We start from the raw sequence: 19,239 nt of genomic DNA on the forward strand, positions 1-19,239 counted from the left end.
TGGCTTCTCATCTTACAATAGAAAAGAAAACGATATAATTCTTTTTCACTGGTCTACAATTTCTGCACGGATGCCTCTGACGAGTGTTGTCTACGTTCTGTCACGTAGCAAAGACTTTTTTAGTAGTTGATTAAATGTATTTCATCTAAGAAATTATATGAAATTGTCACTGTGATACTTGGGTTGGGTTACTATTGCTCCTAACCCAAGTTACATTCCCAACTTCAGAATAAAAGTTTTCATTAGAAATTATATATATATATATATATATATATATATATATATATATATATATATATATATATATATATATATATATATATATATATATATATACTGTATATATGTGTGTGTGTTTGTGTCTATACACAAAAAGGGGGAAGGACTAGGATATCTCCATCAAAGGGATATGAAACAAATGTACAGAAATATATATTATATATATATATATATATATATATATATATATATATATATATATATATATATATATATATATATATAATTCTAATAACCACAATGCCCTCTTAACTTCTCGAATTCTTCGCGCTTTCAATTTCTTCCGTCTATATATTTTCGGCTTCGTAGTTACAAGCATATCCAAAAAGCGCGAAGAATTCGAGAAGTTAAGAGGGCATTGTGGCTATTAGAATTACATATGTGTCTGGTAAAAGTGACCAGTAGATTCTACATATATATATATATATATATATATATATATATATATATATATATATATATATATATATATATATACAATATATATAACATATATAACATATACAGTATGTGTGTGTGTGAGTATGTACTTCATGTGGTGACAGCAACTGAAATAAGACTTGCTAAGTTGCCCTCAAGAAATCCTTTCTCCTGTTAAAGATACTCTCCTTATGCTGTTTTCACCCACGTAAACCATTAATGACTGATAGTTGAATGACCCGCTGACAAGAGTAAAACGTATAATTAGCAAAACCATAAAGTATTGTTCGCGCTTTCCCTTTCGCTGGTTTTTCTCCTTATCTTTCACTTCCTCCTTTATTTCAGGAAGAAAGAAAGAAAGATTAAAAGAGATTTCCTCCCTGTCAATCACTCTCTCCAAATACTCAGTTTTTTAGTTTTCTGTAAAAGAAAACTATTGTTCCGGCTTTGTCTGTGTCCGCACTTTTTCTGTCCGCCCTCAGATCTTAGAAACTACTGAGGCTAGAGGGCTGCAAATTGGTACGTTGATCATCTACCCTCCCATTATTAAACACACAAAATTGCAGCCCTCTAGACTCAGCTGCTTTTATTTTATTTAATATTAAAGTTAGCCATAATCGTGCGTCTGGCACCGCTATTGGTGCCAACAACACAGGTAACCACTGGGCCTTGGCTGAGAGATTCAGACAGCATTATGCACTGTACAGAAAACTGGATTTCGCTGAATAAACTTCGGCTCATTTTTACTTGTTTAAGGTTAGGATTATATTAAACAACTGGGACGGACTTGAGAGAGAGAGAGAGAGAGAGAGAGAGAGAGAGAGAGAGAGAGAGAGAGAGAGTGACGGATACCGTTAAGCCATGTTTCCGTGAAAGCGAGGAAGAAGCAAAACAACAAGAGCATAGTCACCTGAAAATACCTGTATCACTTTCGCCTCACCTGGGAGAGATGACGAGATGAGAGTTTTACCCGTTGTGCCTTCTTGATGTCCCAAGGGACATCATTTGTGGTCTTTGCGGGGCTTTAAAAAAATACTATCCCCTAATTTATGTCACTTTCCTCTTTCTTAATGGTTTGTACAATTATGCCGGTAGGCTGCTGTTTCCTTGGCTACTGTTTTATAGCAGTTATCTCTCTTCTTGTATATGTATGTATGTATGTATGTATGTATGTGTGTATGTATGTATGTATGTATGTATGTATGTATGTATGTATGTATGTATGTATGCATATATATATATATATATATATATATATATATATATATATATATATATATATATATATATATATATTATATATATATATATGTATATATATACTTATGTATATGTGTTTGTGTGTATTTGTGTGATATATTATTAAGGGTGTTATCTGCTGAAAATTAAGACTATCTTATTCTTGACACTCATTATCCGCTAAAAATCTAGCACAGCATAATGAAGAATGTAAATAATTTACAGTCAGGTGTAATTTTCTCTTGTTGCATCACAGATAGCAATGGTAAAAAACAAAAAAAATCGAAATTAAAAGCATAATAATAATAGTAATAATAATAATAAATCACATATTCTTGTTTGTGTGTCAAGATTCATGCTAGAGATTTTAGCAGCAATATAGTAACGAAAATAGAAACTTATGTGTTTCCAATTTTTATAAATTGGTTTACAAACAAAATGTAGCTTGACAAATGCGACCATTATTTTAGGACATATCAAACCAGGCCAATTACTGTTCATTCCAACCGGGAAATACCAAGCAAGATCTCCCACTGTCGCCGTCACAGTCTAAATGCGCCAATAATTTAATTTCCTCTGAAAACAAGGGTATTTGTCACCCTCGCCTGTCATCTGCGACAACAATAATTTGATGTCATTTATCTCACGCCTTTAATCTCATAGTATCCTTTACGCCCTCTTTCCCTCCTGCTGGAACGTGACCTCTTTATATACCTGTCTGATGTAGTTAATGAAAGGTCCGGAGAAAGGAGGTTATATGGGCGTTGGTTACATCCACTATGCGTTTGTCTGTAAGATTCTCAAATCAAGCACAAGGATTTTCAGGGAGCTTTATTGGAAGGTTGGCATGTTGCCCTCAGCTCTTTTGGCCTGCGTAGCTGTTGGCCTACATGGTCAATTCCCTTTGACCTGCGTACGTGTTGGCCTACTTAATCATATTCCCTTAGACATGTGTGTGCGTGTGTGTGTGTGTGTGTGGTCCACATGCTCATATTGCCTTTGACCTGTGTAGGAGTTGGCTTACGTGGTCATGTTGTCTTAGACCTGTGTGCGTGTTGGCCTACATGAATATATTCCCTTTGACCTGTGTAGGAATTGGCATACGAGGTCATATTCCCTTAGACCTTTGTGCGTGTTGGTCCACACGTTCATATTGCCTTTGACCTGTGTAGGAATTGGCCTACGCGGTCATATTCCCTTAAACCTTTGTAAGTGTTGGTCTACATAAACATATTCCCTTTGGCCTGTGTTGGCTTATGTTTTCATAACCGCACTATGGATATACCTGAAAGATTACGTAAATGTGGTATAAAGATTTTCAAGAGATTTTCTCGGAAGGCTGGGCATTCACCTTGGTTGCAATTTGGCTGTGATCCGAATCCAGCTTGCTAGCGGAAAGTGTGCTGCAATAATCATGGGTTTTTGAAGACCCATCCGCTACACTCAGATAGGAATACACTTAAAGCTGAGCAGAATCTGTTTCACGACAAAGAATACCGATTGGTTTTAGCAGATGCTAAACGTGCATTTAACTTCATGATGCTTCCTTAAAGCATTGTGCACTGGATGACAGTTCGTCAAAACTGAGAACTTTTTTGTGATGTTCCAAAAAATATATAAATCCAAAATGTTTGCAAAAGGTACGCAAAAACGTTCGGACTGAACCAGGGAAAACCTCGCTCAAGCGGATGTTTATACTCAGACTGAAAAACTGATTATCCTCAGCACCGAAATGTGAAAAACCATAGCAAGAACGTAAGAAGTAAAGATTTCAACAAGCAAATATTGACATAATTGAACATGTGAACAGGACCAACACAAGAAATCGTCCAAAGTCAGTGTTAAGCATCTGTAAAATAATGCTTCCTGATTGTCAGACTTTGTATCACAATAATGGCTTTTTACTAAGATACTTCCTACATAAACTTGCAGTTCTAAACATTACGATTTTCATGGTCACTTCAGAAGTCTTAGTTTCGCCATATTTTCTGTATTTCCTGTGTCCCTAATCGCAATTTCTTTTATGATGGAGACTTTCTCTTTACCGATACTGTAAATCAAAAGAAACCTATTTTCCCCTAGTTTTAGAATAATATAAAACTCTCTCTGTCTCTCTGTCTCTCTCTCTCTCTCTCTCTCTCTCTCCTTATATGATATCTGACAACAGCAACGCGGCAATGCCTATTATTCACTGCTTTCAAGAGAAAGCTGAACAAAGCAATCCATTACGACGTAGAAGTAAAGCAAAAGACACTACTCTGTCTGTCACTCACAAGCACAGTACCTGGAAAGCACAGTTGTCAGTCATTAGGGGTTGCCGCCCTTCCGAAGTTAGGACCCCTCCTGCAGGTAATCCGCGGCACTTCACGCGCGTAATCACAGTAACTATAGCAACGAGTAATCGGAAAGATCAACCATAAGCGATGATTTGAGATTTCCGTCAACATTCGTTGAGCATGCGTGTCAGCTTTCTCCGGTCATACGTGTCAAGCGGTTTGGTCAATAAGAGGATTAAAACAATGATGTGCACGCGCGCGCACACACACACACCACACATACATACATATATGCATACACACACACACACACACACACACACATATATATATATATATATATATATATATATATATATATATATATATATATATATAATATATGTATGTGTATGTTTAATAGGAATGAGAAAAGTATGCAGTTAAAATGTACAGATATCATTAATTAATTTGAACTGTAAAGATAATATCACTTAATTGCAATAATTCATGAAAGGTAAATCAGAATATTAAACACTAGCACTGCAAAAAAAAAATGAACTAATGAAATACGAGAAATTTTATTTCCTCGAGAATAACGTATCGTAGCTGAACAAATCCATTGCAATGGCCTTGAATTAATTATTCACCTCCGTAGATATAATGAAGAATAAAAGCTGCTGTCAAGTTTCTTAAGAATTCATTTTCCTCACAAGTGTGCGGAATTCTGCTTGTTAAATCGTCAGCAGCAATACCTGCGCAATTGTCGCTTGCAATCATAACCAGCAATTACTCAGCGAAAGGAAAGAGCATAGAAACTACAACGGCGTGACTTGCTCATCACAGTTAAACGGTGGGTTCGTTCTCTAGGACTTTTTTTTTCATTCACATCTCTTTTTTTAACCACAACGTTGCCGTCGTCAACTGATGGTATTTTATAAATAAAAAGTACAAAAAGAATCTGGTCAATCAAAAGTTTGAACAGTAACTGATGAATAACAAGTACAAATAATATCTTAAAAATCCAAAGCGATTCATTTCGACGTGAATATATAATGAAAAATGTACGGAAGTTTTGCTGCGTCCTTATATAATATACTCACTTATAAGGCTGCCGATTTCTTTTTAATTCAAATCCAAAATTCTATTCAGTTATTTTCTTAAATACTAGGAGCTACCAGCTAAGCGGTAAGTGCTCGGACTTCGTGTGATAAGATATTTTACTACTGATTTACTGTCCAGCAGCGTCAGTTGCAAACGAACGCCCCCATTATGCAAGCGGCAACTCTACCAGCTAAATTCAAAGACTGTTTTTCGGGTCCGTTTTCTGTGCTCGTAGGATATTTCCATGTTTTTAAGTACTGTCATTTAATGAAAAGTGGACAAAGCTAAAAACTTGTTTTATTTCTAATTGTATGAAAATATAAAAAAATATGTTTCTTAAAATAAGACTTAATTCCTATGACTCGCACAGCTGAATCAGCTGTCTTGTTGGGAACCTTGCCTACAATGTTAAAATCTATCGAGGGGTAAAATAAGTTTATATCGAGTTTCACGAAAGGTAAATTTAGGCTCTAAGTAATCAAATTAACATAACAATGACTTAGCTATCATACCACATTTCTTGTGAGAAAACTTAACGTTTGCTGTAGCAAAGGGAATGCCAAAAGAATGTAATAATAGAAAATATAAAATCCCAAACATTCTTTGCTAGTGATATCTTCACTATAATTGATCAGATATTGGCGTAATCTTGGTTTATAGAGTTTCGGAATGTTAGGATTTCCTAAAGCGATAAACAGAAATGTTGAAATTATATGTATATATATATATATATATATATATATATATATATATATATATATATATATATATATATATATAATGACACTTGAAAAACTTTGTTTTTACTCTGATTCGAGATATACTCTATGGGTACATTGTTATAATTAAGTCAATATATATATATATATATATATATATATATATATATATATATATATATATATATATATATATATATATATATATATATATATATATATATATATATATATATATATATATATGTATATATGTATAAATATATATATATATATATATATATATATATATATATATATATATATATATGAAACTTGAACATAACAATGCACTCACAAAACAAACCTTTAATTAAAGTAGAAACAAAGTTCAACAAATCCCAACAGGTTAACTAAATTAAAAACAAAAACACAATCACAAACAATTAAAAGCCTCACCTTCCTTTATAAAGATTCCAGCAAAAGCGAAAGTTCCCAAGACTCAGAAAAAAATTCCAGATCGCGAAACGGGTTTCCCGAGAGTGAGAGAGAAAGAAGGAAGCTCTGTCTCTCTCTCCTCACCACCACACTGATCAACAACGCGAGACTGACTGAAAATTCGTCAAAGTCCTGCTGCCTGCGGAGTGGCGGGAGAAAGTTCCTGTAAATCCCACTCGTTCTGGGACGCCACTCCAGGACCTAAGTCTACAACCTGTGTCGCTCGCGACGGGCAGCACTTTTATATACATCCAGAGTGAGAGGGCCAGTCTATTGCTAACTGCGGTCACCGACTGACGTCATTTAACAACTGGTGACCCAGGTTGAGAAAGGGTATTTTTCCCACTGAAATGACCTAAGCGGGGATTTCTTTGGAGAATGTGTACGAATGGGGAAAAGCTTTTGAGCGGATAACGTTAACTTTTGGGGCATTTTTTAAAATGTTACTACTGGATATTTTATTTCAATAGTATGCTTTCCCACTGTAACGCCAGCAAATGGTATACGTAAGTCGTTCATAGTCACATGAACCATTACAGAATTATTATTGGAGGAAAAAAAGTTTTTCTCGCAGAATTATACGCTAGATCTTGTATTAATATCATTATTTATTGCAGCTCATTTATTAAAACGTGAGTTCTAGCGAAGAGGCCCCGTGTTCAATTTCCGGAAGAGCTAGAATCTTAAGCCATTGTGCCTCTGTTGGTCTTGACAGAGAACTAAGTACCTGAAAATTAGTTGACGATGGTGGTATGCAACCACTGTCGAATCAAGTATGGGGCTAGCTACTTCATCCCAAAATGCTTGCTAGAAATAGTTCCTCGTTGGGCGAGTCGGTAGAGTTCTCGGGTGGCACTCTACTAGGCCCTGGTTCGAGTCTCCGACCGGCCAATGAAGAATTAGAGGAATTTATTTCTGGCGATAGAAATTCATTTCTCGGTATAATGTGGTTCGGATACCACAATAAGCTGTAGGTCCCGTTGCTAGGTAACAATTGGTTCTTAGCCACGTAAAGTAAGTCCAGTCCTTCGGGCCAGCCCTAGGAGAGCTGTTAATCAGCTCAGTGGTCTGGTTAAACTAAGGTATACTTAACTTTAAGCTTGATAGAAATAGAATGGCTAACATATACACGGAAAATTATTGCCCATGCAACAAAGGTAGCTGTTTGCTATGAACTGCCTAATGCGTATCATTAAGGATACTGTTGCATCCACGCCATTTAAAATGGTAACATAAGAGTTTGTCGAAATAGGTCCCAACCCTAGGGACGTTATGCACCGGAGCAGCCATTGGTGAAATAGGGTGGCAAACGGGTTGGACGACAGAAAGTTCGAACGTGAATGTTATTCCCTGTAGATTATTGTTATTGATCTAAAATTCACTCATTTCAGACCAGTACTAAATCTCCGTCCCTCAGCACAAAACGTTAAGTGTCTATTAAAAGCATGACTTGTTGCTAATGATCCCATGTACACTGTTTTGGTCAAGTTTAACATTACTGTATCACATACGATTGCACTTCAGTTCTTGAACAACATGATTTGATAACTTGTATTTTTTCAACATAATTACGGTGCGAATTATTATACTATCAGACAGCAACATCATCAACAATACCATAAGAATGAAAATAATGAAAAATAACAGATTCTGCGTAAGGACAGTCCCATCGTTCCAGCACAAGGAACTAGGAAAATTCCCACAATGCCCGGTGACGTAAAAGTAAGGTAGTGGTTGCGAAAACCGGTTTTCAGCATCTAAACAACATCACCTCCTTTCTGTTGGAATGGTGTTGGTAGACCTTCACACTTTGAGGTTTTCCTAAAGTATGACCTAAAAAAGAAAAAAATAAGATTAATAAGAGATGTGGCATAACAAATAACTGATTGGAGCGTTTGGTTTTCCTATTGTCAAGCCATAATGGTAATGTGCATTGTCATTTCTACTTAGAACTAAATTACGGCCTTGTGTTATATATATATATATATATATATATATATATATATATATATATATAATATATATATATATAATATATATATATATATATATATATATATATATATATATATATATATATATATATATATATATGTGTGTGTGTGTGTGTGTGTGTGTGTGTGTGTGTGTGCTTGTGATGGAAATTATCTTAACTCTGAAAAGTACACTGCAATGAATCATTTAAGAATCCACCGTTACTGGTTTTATCTTTAGAGTGAATGAGATATATGAAATATTCAATCCATTTTTACTGAACTCCTGATAGGAAACTTTGTAACGACTTACAGTAATTGACACACCAGACTGGCGTAACATGGCAAAACAGCAGCATCTTCTATTTTTTAACTTTGAAACTTTAAAACCCTCATGAACATTTCCGGCTTAATTTCTCAAATCCAGGTAAAAAAAGTCACAATTATCTTTCCTAGATTGTGACTCCCAAGGGTTTTAACCCGATACGTATCCACCATTACGGCGCGCTTAGTACAAGCCCCTTGGGGATTTCCGTACAAACATAAACAAAAGACTGTAAATATCATAAAGATAATGACTCCCAAGAAACATTATGAATTTTTCCCCTGTGACTTTGTTACCGGCCACCATAAATTAATGTGACTTTTTTCCTGCGACTTTTTTCCTAGCCAGAATTGTGACTTTTTCCTGTGGCTTTTTTCCTGTGACTTTATTACCGGCCACCGATTTCTCAGAGCAAGCAAAGCCTTTTTATCTCAGGATAAACTCTAAAGAAGTCCTCTGGTTTTCCTCTAAGTTCCTTCCTTAGAACACACCATTGATTTTAGAGTGCCATTTTAGGCTATCAGATTGGAACAGACACACAAGTGGCTGTAATAGCGTCAGCTAACATCCGAGGGAATACGATATGGAATCTGCGTGAAATTAACATTGAAATAAAAGTACAGAAATTTAGCCCTGATGGGAATGAGGAAAGAGCGTCCTCATCAATGAAGACTTCTTTAGAAACCGAAAGGCTGCCTCTCTTGCCGTCACCCTCTCTGAATGGTGTCAGAGGTGTGTGGGGCAATTATGTATACGTACATATACATATATGAATATATATATATATACATATATATGCATATATATACATACATGTATATATATAATATACATATACACATACACATATATTTACGGTACATATACATACATATATATAGGCTATATATCATGCTGGCTTTGTTTCATCTTCCTTTTAAGCGAGAACCTAGTCTTGGTGCCTACACACTCGTGAGTAATTCTGAGTTGAAAGCAGCAGTAACTCCAAAACTTGATTGTAACCTAGATGCAGGACATTTCCCCGCGATATTTCCGTATAAAATGGACACTTTCAATATCAAAACAAACAAAAAAATTAAGACAGAAGAATACCGTAATGCCGTTACCTGGGGAGAAAGAGAACGCTTTCTCTTTACTCTGCGGAATGGAAAATGACAAAAACAGTGCCAAAGGGCTCATCTAAGCAATCATTTTTTATTCCATATCATTAAGGGCTACCTGTTACGACAACTAGAGAGAGAGAGAGAGGCCGCAGGACCACGTATGGTAATTAGATTTGGGCCTTCTGCTCATCTATTCGGTAGCTAGTTCCATTACACAAGTGATTTTCTTAAACTTTCTTTTTTATAGCAAAGACCTCTATGGGGCTTCTGTAGAGCAGACTTTGCAACAGGCCTAGTTGACAGATGAACAATATAGGCTTATTATAAAGCAGCTTCTGAAGTGCACAAATAAGTAGCAATACAATAACAAAAAATAATTACGAACATATTTTCCTGGAAGTAAAAATTACGACGGGCAGGAGAGTACTGAAAAATCATTAGAAATGCTAACTGATCAGAATTATACATTTATCCCTATGTAGCCTATCGTTTAAAATCAGTCGGTGTCTTGAATTCATAAGCTTTTGCAATTTTTTTTTTTACTGAAGCTAGATTGTACTGAACATCCTTTCTCCATATTAGTATGAATTTTGTCGGTGACTATTACGTCAGTACCTCTTCGGAATTAAGAGGTTTCACCTAGGCTTTTAACAATTGCTTTCAAGTGTCATATTCTTTGCGTGATTTTGTAGATTTCTTTTTAAGAAAGAGAATATGCTATTAGGTAAGTTTACAAAGCTCAACTTGAACATGTAACCCGTACACGGCGTGTTTCCAAGGGAAAGCCTTATAGTGTACAATATTGCCGTTATTGTAAAAGTCCCACCTTTCCCGTTCTATCATTTAGCGGACTGCAGTTCGTCACGGTTGAAACAGTTCTAAGGTAGTTACAAATTATTTCAGGGCTTAAGTAGTACTGCGTGATGCTGTAAAATGCTACTAAACATTAGCAGGTTAAATACAGAATGGTAACTTGAATTATTACTAAAAATAATAATTTTGATATGAAATTAGCTACCCTTCTGTATCTTTACTAGGAAGTACACCTTGCGATGCTGATAGAGTACCAGAATGCTATACACTGTGTAATATTTAACTGATTCTTTATTAACTTGCCTTAGAACAAGTCCCTGTTACAAAAGAGAGAGAGAGAGAGAGAGAGAGAGAGAGAGAGAGAGAGAGAGAGAGAGAGAGAGAGATTTAGGGATCGTACCCAACGTATAGGAGAAACCAGACTGACCTTTTTTTTCTCTCTCCTTCTCTTTCTCAAGGTAACAGATAACGAAATCTTAATCATTGCTCTCTATCTCGACTTATTATCAAATAAAAGCCCCAGACACGTCGTTCTTTTTAATCTCGAAAAAAAGAGACAAGATAAACCGATGTTCAGAACATACAACCCAGTAGCAACATCGGGTACTGAGACTACGTTAATTGTCCTTTAGAGTAGACCCCTCATTGAGAAATCTGAAAGAAGGATTCCTTTCTCATTTCACCCTTCTTTGCACATAGGCAAGAAAGGAAGACTAAAACATTTAACATATTTAAACAGTGTATTTATAGTAAAGTTTAAGTAGCATTAATAGAAAACTAGGACAAATTAAGTTCCCAGTCTTTCAGTATTCTGTCGAAACTCAATTAGGTCCGTTATAGCAGACATGTGTCCTTGGCTTAAAATGAAAATCTCAACAAATCAAGAAAAAACTGCATCAAATACTCTAAATTTAGTACTATTTATCATGAAGAAGAGGCTCGGCTATCAGCTGAGCCGCAAGAATACTCGAGAAGAGTTAGAGAGATGTGACAAAACTACCCGATTCATGAATGACAAAATCGCATGCCTACGCTCGGTAGTTGCCCACCATGCACCATACGTAAGTCACTTGTCATGCGCTAAACCCATGTGTATGTGATAGATTTATGACAAAATAAGGAGCAAGGGTCATTACTCTCTCGCTCTCTCTCTCTCTCTCTCTCTCTCTCTCTCTCTCAAAACTCATCGTCAAGTTGCCAGTTAAGAATTTTAGCTGTGCTTTCGCGGGAAAAATGAGACGGGCCCGCTGATGAGAAATTCACTGCAATTACTTTCTTTCAAAGTAGAGGTATTTCACGAATTGGAAGACGTGACAACCAAAATTGTAGAACCCGAAAATTCGAAAGCAAGGCAACAGACGGATACCTACCGCAACCACTCGATCGGTCTACGCGATAACAACAATGATAACAAACCACATTGGACAGATAACCTACCTTGAACTGCAGTATACTTTCTCCTACGGTGAGATATACTCAGAAATTCTTGGGAGCTCATCCAGGGAATCGACCAGAATCCCAACGTCATCATTTAATATCCACTGCGTCCGAGCCCAGGTAAAAATCACTTTCGTTATCATTCGACATGCAAACGTTTCTCTCTCTCTCTCTTCCGATCCAGTTATGGCGAAAAGAACCAGTCAGCTTTCTTCTTCGTTCCTAAGGCTTTCACTTTCGCTCATACCTACAAGAAAAGTTTTCTTTTTCTCCTTTCGTTGCCCTCCATCAACTGGGCGTAAGAACAGTTCTGATGTATTCCACGCGCGTGAATCGAATCTGCATTTTTTCTTCTTCTGCTAAAAAGACGTTTAACTGCATATTTCTAAGTCTACTACTGCCGGACAAAAAATAAAATAAAAAGAAATTAGAGATTTTATGGCTCACGAAATAGCGACAATACTTTGAGAGTGAAGCGGACTGAATGATTAATAATTAACCGGCTGAAACTTCGGTCCACAACTTCCACATTGTACAGCTTGGAAATGTAAAGGTTCATAGCTAATGTGTAACACGTGGCCGAACATTGTCGAAAAGCTCTTGCAAGCAATGTCCAAAGCAGCAATTACAGAAAATATAAGGTTTGACTTACTGCCTATGAAATACCAAGTGAGCCAAAGCTGATAGTGAGAACCGGGTGACTGATAAGGCTGAAGCTTAAACTTAATTCCGCTAAGAAGAATATCAAAAGATGGATGAACAAGTCCCACTCAGGTCTGAAGGAGTTGCTCAAAGAAACTGTCTAACATAACGGTCCCTAAATGCAAATGAAGTCGTTTACTTACGATAGACTTTGTTTACATTTTCGGATATTTGTATTATCACAGGTAAATTTGAACGAGCCTAACGTTAAGGTACGATGAGCAAGGTAATGTACGGTAGAAGTTGCAAGTTTGTGTTGACGTAAGCAAACCATTTCAGGAGAAAGATGAGAATAAGATAAAGAATGTTTATAATTGCACTGGACAGAAAAGAAGTCTAAAAGTAATAACATTCAGCTTCCACAGAAATAGTGTGTCTGTCAACAACAACTGAATAGAATGTTAGAGGTCTGTTGCTATTTAAACCATGTAAATACATTTAGTGACGAAACCGACCACTCTGTTCGTTGTAGTTTACAAAGTGATTTAAAGGATTTTCATTCATTTCTTCCCTCCCAGCAATGCCTTTATGGAAGTAAATCTAGTGTTACTTCTATTACAAGTTATTCTAATGTTTCAATAGTTTAAATTCCACACAGAAGTGATACCGCCAAACACAGAATGCGCGTAATATCAACGCACCCACACACACAACACACATATATACATATATATATGAAATTTTTATCACACCGTGATTTATATATAAACATGAAGCTACAAATGTCGTTTAATATCCAATTCACGCTACTTCGAGAATATCCCCGATGGGGAATTATCACCGAAAGGGAATTTTTAAGTGATAAATGGATAGTGGTTTGACCGTTGACTGGAGTCGTTGGAAGCTACTGTGTCGAGGGATCGAGACCCGGCGGTACCGATCCATTTATCAATTAAAATTCACCTCCAGTTATAGTTCCCCATCGGGAATATTCCCGAAGCAGCGTGAATTGGATATTAAACGACATTTGTAGCTTCATGTTTATATATATATATATATATATATATATATATATATATATATATATATATATATATATATATATATATATATATATATATATATATATATATATATATATAACCTCACTTGATCACTTACACAATTGTTCTGTGCATTAACATAATTAATAACAGGACCTAATTTTTGGCTACCAGACGATGAGGACAAAAATTCCTTAAAAACTTGTGACCTTATTTAATAAAAAATCTCCGTTACATACCATCCTGTTTAATGGAGGCCCAGTTGAAAATATATATATATATATATGCAGTATATATATACTTTTATTTATTCTTATTTTCTCTTACTCCCAGGCTCGTATGCAAATAAATACACCATCTATAGCATAATGCATATCTATTACCACTATTAAAATTAATACATAAATACATATAAATATAATATATATATATATATATATATATATATATATATATATATATATATATATATATATATATATATATATATATATATATATATATATATATATATATATATATATATATATATATATATGAATAATTAATCACTTTCACAGGGAGGGGAAAGTGCAATATGAAGAAAGCCGAGCGGACGGCGCGCCATCAACTCCTACTCGGGATTCTGATGTTGGCCTTGGCTCCAGGCCTGACGAGTGCAAGGAAGTCTGTCCACCAGGCGTCGTCTTTCTGCTCTCTACTCTCTGATGAGACCCTGTCGTGCGACTTCGAGCAAATAGAGGAGGTAAACTATTATTATCATTATCATTATTCAGAAGATGAAACCCATTCATATGGAAACAAGTCCAAAGGGGTCACTGTTGACTTGAAATTCAAGCTTGCAAGAATGTGATGTTTATTCGGGAGAAGTAAAAGGAAGCAAAGGGAAATACAGGAAGAAGAGATCCCACTCATTAAAAATAAAAAAAATATTAAATAGATAAATAGATAAAAAGTATCAAATAGATAAAACTGTGTCAAATGTTCAAAATAAAGTGCTCTTTTCGCTTGTGGACTTCTTGTAGATTAAAATGAATTGGCGTCATCTATAAAATTTGCTAAATAAATGGGAAATCATTTTAATCAACCCTTTTTTTATTGTTGAATATATAGAAGTAGGCTGGGTTTAATTTTGGTGTATACGGAAAACCTACCAGCATTTTTTCTTATGAACAATTTTTTTTTTTTTGCCACAGCAATAAAGTGAAGAGATCAGTTTTCACATACGTTACATGTTTTCAAGGGAATTCAATGCATGCAGCCCTGAATTTATGCTAATGATAATAGAGACACTTTGAACACAAACGTAATATAATACCATACAGAATAACTTTAAAAATATACTCCCCCCTTTGCTTAAGAACTTTTAGGTTAATAGGATGTTTAAGACCAATAATAAAAAAAAACGCTTATAAAGAACACTCCTGACAATACCAAACAATGTCTTAATTACATCAATGTAAGTCATGTGACAATTTGTGCATTGGTCAAAATGAAAAAATCAGTAGGGGAGAGAACAGAACAGCATAACAAATTATAAAACAGGCACAGGATAAAATGGCCGATCATATTAGTGAAAATCATCATGCTCCCAAGCCGACAGGGACAAAAGAAAAAAAAATAAATAAAGGCTGTTTTATTCTGGCGATATGTTGATCAGAAATATAATACGAACAGAATTTTATAGAAGAAAGTTTTCGCAACAATATGAATATCAGCCTATGAATGTTTGAACTTGGTGCATTTATTTCAAAAGAAACAAGCAAAATGTACATATTTTAGTGAGTGCAGTTATTCTGAGTGCATTGAGAAACAGCACAGGTGTGAGCCCAGCTGCATGCAAAACACAAGATTTTTTGATACGCAATCACTCCTATACAAAAATTAGGTTAAGACTGGTATCCACCTTGCCGGATTGTTAATACCTTTCCTGTACGTTCGTTTGTACTATCAGTTTAGCATATGTAGGGTAAATTTCGAAATGAATAAGCCCTCTCTTCTGTTACACACATACGCACTTGTGTGCATGGGAAATTTGTCTTTTGTAAAACATATACACAAATAAGAATATATATACTGTATGTGTGTGTGTGTGTGGTGTTTGTATAAATTATATATATATAATATATATGTATATACCTGTATACATATATATATATATGTGTGTGTATATATGTGTGTGTATGTATGTTAGTAACTGTGACGGAATACGTGATCAAAAGCACAGTTAAACGAGATAAGATAAAAGAAAAGTCAGTAGCGTCCTCTTACTTATCTTGAGATTAACCGCAGTCGCTCAGTGTCCTACGGTAACATACTCTGGTTCTTTTAACTTGTCAGACACGAACACAACTTCAAATACTGTAAGAGGAACACGTGACAACAATAATGATAAACCTGCATAAAATTCACAGGCTGTTTTATCCTACTGAAATCGATGTTACCACGGTCTTCAAGAAAGATCATTCTGCCATAGCGATGACTATGCTTAAGACTATGTGCGGTATATGGATTAGCGATGAAGAACCAGAAGCCGTTTTTAAGAAGATTTTGGCGTACCCAGTTACACATATCAAGAGAATTGTTGGAACTTAAGCTACTGAGTAAAATTAACCAATTATAATTTCGTTCTATGTAACTTCATTTTATAATTTCAGAACCTCCTACTTCAGGAATGAATTACATAAATCTTTCCTTGCTTTTCTTTCTCTTATCAATCACTTCTATGATGAAACAGATAAAATTTGCAGTTCATCTTATCTTAGAAGCAAAAACATTTCTTTTTCTCAGGAGGAAAGCTGGTATCCAGAAAGCTCATTTTCAGAAATACAAAAGAATTTTGGTTTTTTCCAACCAAATGTACCATCACCTTTCCACAACTATTCTGTCTTATTTCCTGGTGAATTTACAGGCTAATCTTTAAAAAAAAATCAATGAAAGAAATAAATTAATAAAAAGCTGTACTTTCTGGTTCACATTTTTTCATCATATGTTTTTCTTTTACTTCTTTAAGTCTCTCTCTCTCTCTCTCTCTCTCTCTCTCTCTCTCTCTCTCTCTCTCTCTCTCTCTATTATTGATAGGGATTACATACTATAAAAAGCTTTCATTATATCTTGTATTATTCTTACTTCACCATAATATTTAATTACTATGTTATTTTATATAAAAGTATGCGAAATTGTTTGTCTTACAAGTAGAGAGCATTGTTAGATACAACTGTATTTCCATGTGCATTGTTTAATACAACTGTATTTCCATATTTCCAGCACGTGCAGTTCGACAAACTTGACAGCGAAGTTGGAAGGAAGATCAAAACGGTCTACCTTAAAAACATCGAGCAGCTGTCAGTGTCGGGTACCCCTTGCGTGAACCTGCACTTGGATGGCATCACGGAGGCCACATTCATCCTCGCCCACACTTGCCAAAGCGTAGGCGACATTTCCATGACAGTAACCAACTCCAAGGTAAACATCGTGCCGAAATATGTCACCCACCTGCACATGGAAGGTTCCACCGCAGACTGGCTCACCGGAGACAAAGGATTCAAATCTCTGTCGATCGTCAACTCTCGCATTAAAACGCTGAACATCGACAAGGCCATTGGAGAACCTATCACCGTCAAGTTCGAGGGCGTCACTATCGACGTTTTCGAGGAGCTGAAACTAGAAAACAAAGCCCAGCTTCTTTTGGTTAACGCAACCATCAACAAATTCAAGTCGAATAGCTTGCAACTAGCAGATGCGCAAGGCACCATCAGCAACAGCTACATTAAATTTGCCGAAGAAAAGGCGATCAAGCTGGAAGAGAAGGGCTTGCTGACTCTGAAAGAGAATGTTGGTACTATCACCTTCTCAGGACCCGCAGGGCTACCTCTCAAGAAAGAGGAACCTCGCGCCCCTGGAGTGCCCCCTCCGAATATTAAGCCTCGACCTCCAAGGAACTCTTCTTCTCCACTGATATGGATCATCCCAACTGTCTTAGCAGTAGTGGAGGCCATGATTATCATGGTTAACTGCACGAACTGGTTTCCCGCGCTCAAGAGCAGACGACATCGAAGATCCTCGTCTAGCCAAGGGCTTTCGGGGTCGGAGTATGGCATGATGCCGGACTCCGTGTACTATGCCACTGGCGACTACAGCTCGATAAATAAGAGGAGGACTGGCATGGAGTCCTGATTTTAAAGCAGCCTGTCATTAGATATTTTACTTTGCAATTCTTGGGGTTGCTTCATTTGAGCCTATACTTCTGAAACGTGTGCTAACAATAATGCATAAGGTTTTCTAAAAGTGTGACTTTAGCTGCAATAATGTTCTGATTTTTTTTATGTAAGGAGAACGAGCAAGAACGTGTTCTGTGTGTTGGAACTAAATCGTTTTCATCTTATTTTTGCTTTTTATTTCCTTGGTTTAGTTTTTACGAGGTTGTGGCTCTTATTATATCTAAGTATGATAGACAAAAAAATAATAATAATAATTTTACTTTAAATAATCATAATACTCTCACGTACAGCATAATCATATCAGTCAGAAAAGAATCTCCGTAGGGGGGGTAGTGCGTCACTGCACCCCACGCGGTGCACTGTAGGCATTACTCAAGGTTCTTTGCAGCGTCCCGCCTGCTCCTAGCTGCAACGCCTTTCATTCCTATTATTGTGCCTCCGTTCATATGATCTTTCTTCTACCTTACTTTCTACTCTCTCCTAACAGTTGTTTCATAGTGCAATTGCGAGCTTTTCCTCCCGTTACACCTTTAAAACCTTTATACTCTCAATTTCCCCTTCAGGGCTGAATGGCCTCATAGGTCCAGCGCTTGGCCTTAGGCCTAAATTTTATTTCATTCATACCAGTCAGAACAATTAGATGTCTCCGAATTACCTTTTAAGAAAAAGAAACTGATTCCCTAAGATATGTAATCACTGATGCGACAAAAACGTCTAAAGTAAAAAAAAAAAAAAAAAAAATTATCTCCTTAAATTTGTGTTAGCTGCGTCTTAGATTAAATGGAATGGATAACTTTACTATATGGAGTATTCATACTAACATTCTGCGTTCGCCCTGACACCAGAATGAATGTCCTTGTGGCCTAATAACATGACAACGTACAACATTCTTTTCTTCTGGCCAACAAAGAAAGGGACAGTGTTGTTAAGATTTCTCTCTCTCTCTCTCTCTCTCTCTCTCTCTCTCTCTCTCTCTCTCTCTCTCTCTCTCTGTGTGTGTGTGTTAACGAAGATTTCTTGTGCTCTTCACCATTTGCGTGTTTATAATAACAAATTCAAAGACAAAGAAAAATTTTGCAGAAATAATGATTGTGCTCATCTCTCTCTCTCTCTCTCTCTCTCTCTCTCTCTCTCTCTCTCTCTCTCTGTGTGTAAACAAGGATTGCCTACATTCATTATTTACTTGACTA

The 19,239-nt window shown here is 36.0% G+C and overlaps 2 protein-coding genes across 3 annotated transcripts in view; one reads left to right on the forward strand and one right to left on the reverse strand.

Moving 5' to 3' along the window:
• Positions 1-6,596, reverse strand: part of LOC136839176 (uncharacterized) — a 31,231-nt gene extending 24,635 nt beyond the window's left edge. For both annotated transcript variants that reach the window (XM_067104868.1, XM_067104867.1), the window contains exon 1: positions 6,455-6,596. The gene's annotated coding sequence lies outside the window, so the exon portion shown is untranslated. The remainder of the gene's footprint in view (positions 1-6,454) is intronic.
• Positions 6,597-12,126: 5,530 nt separating this feature from the next.
• On the forward strand, positions 12,127-18,213 carry LOC136839178 (uncharacterized). The gene is made up of 3 exons (XM_067104881.1): positions 12,127-12,264; positions 14,390-14,574; positions 17,097-18,213. The coding sequence occupies exons 2-3, from the start codon at positions 14,407-14,409 to the stop codon at positions 18,003-18,005; spliced, it is 1,077 nt and encodes a 358-aa protein (XP_066960982.1). The 5' UTR covers positions 12,127-12,264; positions 14,390-14,406; the 3' UTR covers positions 18,006-18,213.
• Positions 18,214-19,239: the final 1,026 nt, after the last annotated feature.

The sequence above is a fragment of the Macrobrachium rosenbergii genome, chromosome 6 (assembly GCF_040412425.1).
Source record: "Macrobrachium rosenbergii isolate ZJJX-2024 chromosome 6, ASM4041242v1, whole genome shotgun sequence".
Classification (NCBI taxonomy): Eukaryota; Metazoa; Arthropoda; class Malacostraca; order Decapoda; family Palaemonidae; genus Macrobrachium; species Macrobrachium rosenbergii.

What these genes read in the sequence shown, in the direction of transcription:
- LOC136839178 (XM_067104881.1), top strand. Translation starts at nt 14,407, where the DNA reads ATGAAGAAAGCCGAGCGGACGGCGCGCCATCAACTCCTACTCGGGATT. An exon ending in ACTTCGAGCAAATAGAGGAG is followed by an intron (nt 14,575 to 17,096) that starts GTAAACTATTAT and finishes CCATATTTCCAG; the next exon opens with CACGTGCAGTTCGACAAACT.